The 7,138-nt window shown below is 38.7% G+C and overlaps 1 protein-coding gene across 2 annotated transcripts in view; it reads left to right on the top strand.

Annotated features, from left to right (window-relative positions):
* The first annotated feature begins 274 nt into the window (after window positions 1-274).
* ACTR2 (ARP2 actin-related protein 2 homolog (yeast)) overlaps window positions 275-7,138 on the top strand; it is a 17,337-nt gene continuing 10,473 nt past the window's right edge. The window contains exons 1-3 of one of the 2 annotated variants that reach the window (XM_010018604.1): window positions 276-380; window positions 3,719-3,733; window positions 5,726-5,941. In XM_010018604.1, the coding sequence (XP_010016906.1) occupies window positions 3,731-3,733; window positions 5,726-5,941 (219 nt within the window). In that variant the 5' untranslated portion in view covers window positions 276-380; window positions 3,719-3,730. Of the gene's footprint in view, window positions 381-3,718; window positions 3,734-5,725; window positions 5,942-7,138 lie in introns of both variants that reach the window. The other variant, XM_010018603.1, reaches the window with a different exon arrangement.

The following is a 7,138-nucleotide window of genomic DNA, read 5'->3' on the forward strand; positions in this document are numbered from 1 at the left end:
CTTCTCTCACACCTCTCAGTGCAGTCATTTCAATACTGTTTCTCAAAAATCTGACAATCTGAAAACATTCTGGAAAATTCTTTAATTCACTTTTTCGTATGTACCCGTCATCTGAAATGTGTAAAATCGATTTGAAAGTATAAATTCAATTGGCTTCCAGTTGGACACATGCTCCTAAATTTGGACTTCTAATTTTTTTCCCCAAACCAGATTTCTTTCGGTAAAATAAAGCAATGCTTATGCTAATAAACCCATTTATTCCTTTTCAGTTTGTGAAGTGTGGCTATGCGGGCTCAAATTTTCCAGAGCACATTTTTCCAGCTTTGGTTGGACGACCCATTATAAGATCAACTGCTAAAGTGGGAAACATTGAAATCAAGGTATGTTTTTTTTTCATCATTATTGCTTTCTGACAGATAAAAATATTTAGGGGCAGCTTTTGACTTATGCAGTGTTTGCAAATTTGTTTTTCTTAATTCCCCTTTATGCTGTTCCAGTATCTCTTGATTCATTTCTGTACTGGGCTGTACTGTCAAACTACAGTTTTTAGGAGGGTAATCTAAAGCACTGGAGACCTTCAGATAGTACAGCTGAGGAGGCAGCAGGTACTATGGGCAAAAAGGGGTTTCAAATGCCAATATGTAAATGATGTCAAGATTGAAAGGCAGAAATGAGGGAGAAGTGGTTGATGTTTGTCACTGAGCTGTACTGTGAGATTCTGAGACAATGCTGAAGAGCTGCTGGAGCTTCCAGGTTTTTCTATGCTGTTTGCTTTCTACTTGCAGTTGATCATCTGTGATCTTGTATGAGATGTTTAACCTTGGTTGTGTTTGCATTTCATTGTTTCTATTGTTTTTGTTTTCTTTTTCCTGTTGGTAGATGTAGGTACTCTCTAACAGTTAGAGATGGAGAGGCTGTGTTCATGCTACTTCATCTCGGGATGTTATTCCAAATTGGAATGGGAGGCCACCACTGTTTGTGAATCCTTTTCTGAAGTCTGGGGAGCTATTGTTTCTTGCTTTATTTTGTAATTACAGAGTAACCCTTCAAATGTTAGTAGTTGCTTCTGCAATAACAGCCTTCAGTACATGTCTTGACCCTGCTTTGGTCACATCCTTTCTTCTTGCTTCTTGCCACACGCTCTCACCTTGTGCAGTCATGTGGTGAGCCACTTGACTGAGCTGATCCAGCTGAAAAAGAGTGATTTCTTTGTCAGGTGTAGTTTTGACTGCCTCACTAAAGAGTTGTGCAAGCTCCAGTTCAAGAGCAAGGGTGAAGCAGGAGGCAACACAGAACTGCAGAGGACCTCACTTAGGCAAGGGAAGGAAGGTCAAGTAGAACCATGTACAGGTTTTCACTTTTGATTTCCTTGTTGCTTCTGAGAAGCAGCTTAGTAAAGGAAAAAAGATAAAATCTGCCCACTCTTGTTCCTTAGTTTCAGAACCCTCTGGGTGATGAGGAGAACTTCAGTTTTCTGATTGCTGCCTGTAACATGGTAGTAGTTTCAGCAGAAGGCTATACTAGGAAGTCAAGGGGATGAAAGATACTGGACCTTTCCAAATTGCACTGGCTTATTTTGTTGTGTGGTTTTGTTGTGCAGTGCCACTTACCTTGTATCAGCCAGGACAATTTGTTTGAAGGATGGAGAACTTTCCCTTTGACAGTAGATAGGAGTTTTTGTAAGGAGAGGGAAAACATCTTCCTTTCTCTGGAAAGACTCAAGGTCCTGGTAAAGTTTTATGCAAGTTATGCAGTGATTTACAAGTCTTAAGTCCAAGAAAAATACCCTGGCATGAAATCTCATTGTTGAAGTTATGTTTTCTTTCCAGATGTTATGATAACAGCCCGTCCTGCTAGTCTTGCTCTATCTTCTGATTGTCTGATAACTTAGTTTAATATCATTACATGTGACATTGGAAAGACAGGAAGTGGGTAATTGCTATGAGATCAGCGTGAAAGAACCAGTAAACTGTATTTTCTCATGCATTGCGTGTCTTCTGCTTGAGCATGGATCACATGGGTGTAGTTTAGGAAGTATAAATGGTGTCGAGGTTCTTCCTAGAAGTTTTGTAGCATCTGCCTATAATAGCTTGTCACCCTTTTGTAAGGAAGTAGTGTATCAAGAGAAGAAATCCCTGCCACAGATACTTTGGGTATCCCAGTAGGATAATGCAGTAGGAAGACTTGTTAAGCATGTGTACTGTTTTTCTTTGAGATTTGTGCAGATTTCCTAAAACCAGTAAATAGATCTATTTTAGCAGGTGAGTTTTATGCCAAAATTTAATTCTAGCCATTCACTGCAAGTTCTTATGGGATTAGTTTAAAACTGAAGCTGGCAAGAAGAGTATCAGCTTGACTTTTAAAAACTGTACAGAAAAGCTGTCATTCCTCTGAAATTCAGAAACACTGTGAGAAGATCCTGGAAGCTGATCAAAACAGTGGTAATCAGCCATCTATTGAGTTAACTGATTTCAAGTTGCTTTGTCCATGTTTTCCTTCTAGATTCTTGTTTCAGCTAGCAGCAGGGATACAGCTTTTTCTCTTACTTGGAGTCCCTAGTTCTGGAAATAAAACTTCAGTTATTAGTGGGATTATTTTGCTTCAAATTGCAACCTTAAAACTCTAAAACCAGAAGCATAGATGCTTTTACTGACTTACTAATCTTTGCAGCTGGTTTCAGAGTTGATAACCTTTTTAGGTTTGGAGCAGATCAGACCTGAGCCATGGTCCATGTCCTACAGTTCAGATCAGTTTCTGCCAAAGGCAGAAACCCAGGGTCGTTCCCTGGGTTTGAAGTGAGGAAGAGGTGGCTCTGACCAGCCTCTTTGGGACTGCCTGTCCAAAGGCAGCTGCCAGAAACAATATGACCTTTCCTTTTGACATACAGAATAAGTAGATTTGCCCTAATGGTGCTGATCGTTATCCTGTTGCTTTTGGCAGCTTAGGTGACTCAAAGTGAATTTAATGAAAGGAGGAAAACATCTTAATAATCATGGAAGTGGCTTTAGTATAATTTTGGACAATGTTTATGCACATACACTTCGAATATCTCATAGTGCTTCCTGGCTGCTTTAATTATCTTCCTACCTCCATAGCTTGCTATAGGAAAAGAGCTTTGAGGCGCTGCTCTTACTACTGCACTTCGTGATTGCTTATTTCCATTCTGAGAGAAGAAGCCATAATTAAAGTAAATATGTCTTATTTGGTTCTTTTTGGGTATTTGCTCTGTGATACATGAACAGATTAGCCTGCTTATCGGTGAATGCTTTTGTGTTACAGTTTTCAGTTCTTGGGTAATTAAAGTAGAATTTTTAAAACAAAACTTTAATTTAGCATGTCAAAGTTAGTTATGGTCAAGTGCCTCGTGCAGGGTCTTGCCTAGTTCAGATGAACTCCTTGCCCAGGGTAAAACTCCAGCATTACAGAGAATTTGGGCACAGAATCCTGTTTATGAGAAATAGACAATGTAAGATGCATAAACATGACATGGCATTGACCTGTAGCAGTAGCTTCCTTTAAAGAGATGTTTTAATCTGAGATTCTGAGAATGATAGTCTGGCCCTAACTAAACTAACTCAGATCATTTCCTGCTGTACATGCATCTCTTTTCAGCCTATTTCTACTGTGTACTTAAAATAATTTGAGAATTTCATTTAGGCCTTTTCTGACTTTCTTGCTTCTACCTTCTTTCTTCACCTTTCTTGACCTGTTGAAGTAGAATAACAAAAAGATGGTAAGTGAGGTGCCCCTGTGCTGTTTGTTTACCATTTTTGCTTGATGGGACCTGGTAGCTGTTATGTTATTTTTTGATGCTGTTCATTGTTTGTCTTGTCCTACATTTTACATTTGAATACATACTTATTTTGGACGTTGGTCATTGCTTTGGTTTACTAGCAACTAATTCATGAGAATATTTTATGTATTGCTTCTAAATGCTATATAACCTGTAGGTTTGCAAGATGTAAGAATAACACTTAAAGATCAACAGGAGCTTAACCTCATTAGCAGTAGGAATTGCTCTGTTTAACATTACAAACCAAGAGTTTGAATAAACCTTCAGATATCAGTTAGACAAGTGTTACTGAGTACCAAAGTTGCAGAATCATTGGATGTCATGACACTGGTTCCTCTCTGCAAACTCAGTTGTGCTGTCTTTCTTCCTTTTCACCTACCAAGTGCTTGTATTTGTTAGCATGCTCTTGAGAACAATTGTTCTGGCCTTTAGCTTTGTTTTGAAAGGATGTGAAAGTTTTGTGCAGCTTTCATTGCACGTTTGAGTAGTGGCTTTTCCTGGGCTATGTCCTGTTCAGCAGCATGGAGTCTCAAAGAACAATGCATAAAAAGGCTTCTGATTCTTCTGACTGGTGGAGTTGTCATCTTAAATTCTCAGGACTGATGTGGCTGCGTGGTAGAGTTTTCATAGTACAGTTTCACTAGCATACATCTGATTTAAAATGTTGGAGTCTTGACTTTCGTCTTCCGTACAGTCGAGAACTGAAGTGTGATTTGCTCTGCAAGGGAAAACAAAGAAAGCACATTGTCAGTGAGAGGGGGTGGAAGAGGAATGGTTTGATTTTCAATTCACTTTTTATATAGTCAACAGTAACTGTTCAGGTTACTTAAAAAAAAAAAAGGCATTATAAACCGGGCACCAGTTTTTTCATTGTGCATCTTTTTTTCCCTAGCATTGACCAGCAGGTTGAGTAACTCTCACTTCAAAGTTTCCTGTGCCACAGCAACTGCAAACTGCGGGGCATATTTTTGTATGAAGCAGATGGGTTTTTTTCTATTAAATTAATAGAATATTAGTATGGAAACAGTGCTGTTGGTACCTGGAAGTATGTTCTTAAGGGCTACAGGCAAGCGAGTCAGTTAAGGCTTCTTTAGAAGAGTCTGGGGTATAATAGGGAGCAAAGAGAAGATGTTACTGTGCATACTTCCTCTGGGAAATACGTGGGAAAGGAGACGATATGATGCTACTAATTTGAATGTGCAATGTTTGCATAACTAACTTTAATAAACAGATTGCTTAATCAGTGTGAAATGACTATACAAACTATGCATTAGTTGGTTGTATTTGTGTAAGAATGTATTACTGGGGGTTTTGGCTTGGGAGTCTTGGCCTGGAACAGACGAGGGTATATTTTATATTTAGATGTGTCTCTTCACACCCTACTGACATAGGCAATATGTAAACCATTGTTTCTTTTAATGTCTGGTGTGGAACTTCTAATCTCTTATTTGCTTTTGCTACTGTTCGGTATGCTTATTCACCACTCATTATTCCTTTTTTGGTATTGTGCACAGAAATTTGCAACATGCATGGAAAAATACTCTGCCAATCCCACCTACTGCCCTTATGTGCTATTTTGCATCTTAGCCCTTAGAAATTAGTATTTGATAAAAGAATTTTGGAGAAAGATCTGTGCTTATAAAGGTCTTTGTGGCATCTGGCTGTGGTTTATTGGCATGTTTAAAGTTAATTGGAAAATGGAATTAATAAAGTTTAGTTTGGAAAAGGTGTGGGATGGGTAACAACCAAATTTAAATACTACACAATATATATTGTGCTTCTCTCTGGAGTACCTGAAAATGGTTCTAAAATGTGGGCATTCTTTAAGAACACACTTGGACACAGGCTGGAGCCGTTCATGTCATTCTTGAGGATTTTGGTGTTTGGAAAACTTTGCAAGCACTGACATGTTTCTGTATTGAAATTTTCCAGGATCTCATGGTTGGTGATGAAGCAAGTGAATTACGCTCAATGCTGGAAGTGAATTATCCGATGGAGAATGGCATAGTTCGGAACTGGGATGATATGAAGCATCTCTGGGATTACACGTTTGGACCAGAAAAACTTAATATTGACACAAAAAATTGTAAAATACTACTCACAGAACCTCCCATGAATCCAACTAAAAACAGGGAGAAGATTGTGGAGGTATGTCTGTCTAGTAGAAACTGGTATGTACTGTCATTGAAGCAGCACTAGGAGATTCTGACTTCTTGGAACACCTCGTAACTGTCTGAGGCAAAGCAGTTCTGTTTCCTAACCAGAACTTGTCCTCAGCTGTAGTCACAAAGGCTGCTGTCATTAAATTCAGCCAGGCTGATCTTACTCAAAAGCTATAAGCAAGCTTCTTGTCTCAAGCCATAACACCATTAGAACACAGAATTGGAAATCCATCTTTATCCCCATGTATCCAAGATACATTGATTACTAGCTGATTTAAATGAACTTGGACTTCTGTTAACCAGTAATGCTTCAGAGGACATTGAGGCTTGAGCAAGATGATGCGTTACCAGGTGCAGCATTGTTGTTGGGGGTAGTTGAGACAAAGATGTGATGGCAGCCAATACCTAGCATTAACCAAAGGTCAGTGAATTATCAATGAAAGCCTTCTAAGAAGGAAAGCCAGGTTCTTGGATCCCTGATCTGAGTACTGCCCTGGGTGACCTGAGCTCCATCTCAGCCTTGTTGAGATGTATATTGTTTAGCTCTAGTACCATGTGACAAAGACTCAGTTTTGGAGAGCAGTAGTGTTTGATGAGAATGGAAAGTCAAAAAGCTTTGTTTCCTGGGCTTGGGGGATTTTTTTGTTTGTTTTCTCAAGCACCACAGGTATTTTCAGTTAATCTAAGCATTCGTTGTAACAAAAATGTAATTTAAAAAATATGTTACAGGAAAAATGGATTCTAGGTCTGAAACCTTATGCATTTATCAGAACTTTGCATATGAAAGCTTGTGTATATATATATATATATTCCCAAATCTGTTGCTTAGTCTAGTAAGAATTTACCTTTAGCATTACCTGCTGACCTTTCTTTTAAAATCCTTTCGTCATCGTAGCTACAGTAGTGCTTTCTGCAGGGTAGCAGTGAAGATATTAGTGCTAATCTTTCCTTTCAATGGCTTGAGCAAGTGAAGTGAAGCAAAGCTGGAAAACTTGAAGTGAAAAAATCTAACCATACAATCTTAATTCATAATTTCTTGGTAATTGTGGACATTAGGGACGTAATACTTAGGTAATATATAATGCAACATTAGTAATACCTTCTTCTGTGTGTCAGTCAGCTGTGGTGTGATAGACATAGCAGATTATTCTGGTTGGCCTCCGTGTAGCAGGACTGGTTGACT

The sequence above is a fragment of the Nestor notabilis genome, unplaced genomic scaffold (genome assembly GCF_000696875.1).
Source record: "Nestor notabilis isolate BGI_N333 unplaced genomic scaffold, ASM69687v1 scaffold11657, whole genome shotgun sequence".
Taxonomy (NCBI): domain Eukaryota; kingdom Metazoa; phylum Chordata; class Aves; order Psittaciformes; family Psittacidae; genus Nestor; species Nestor notabilis.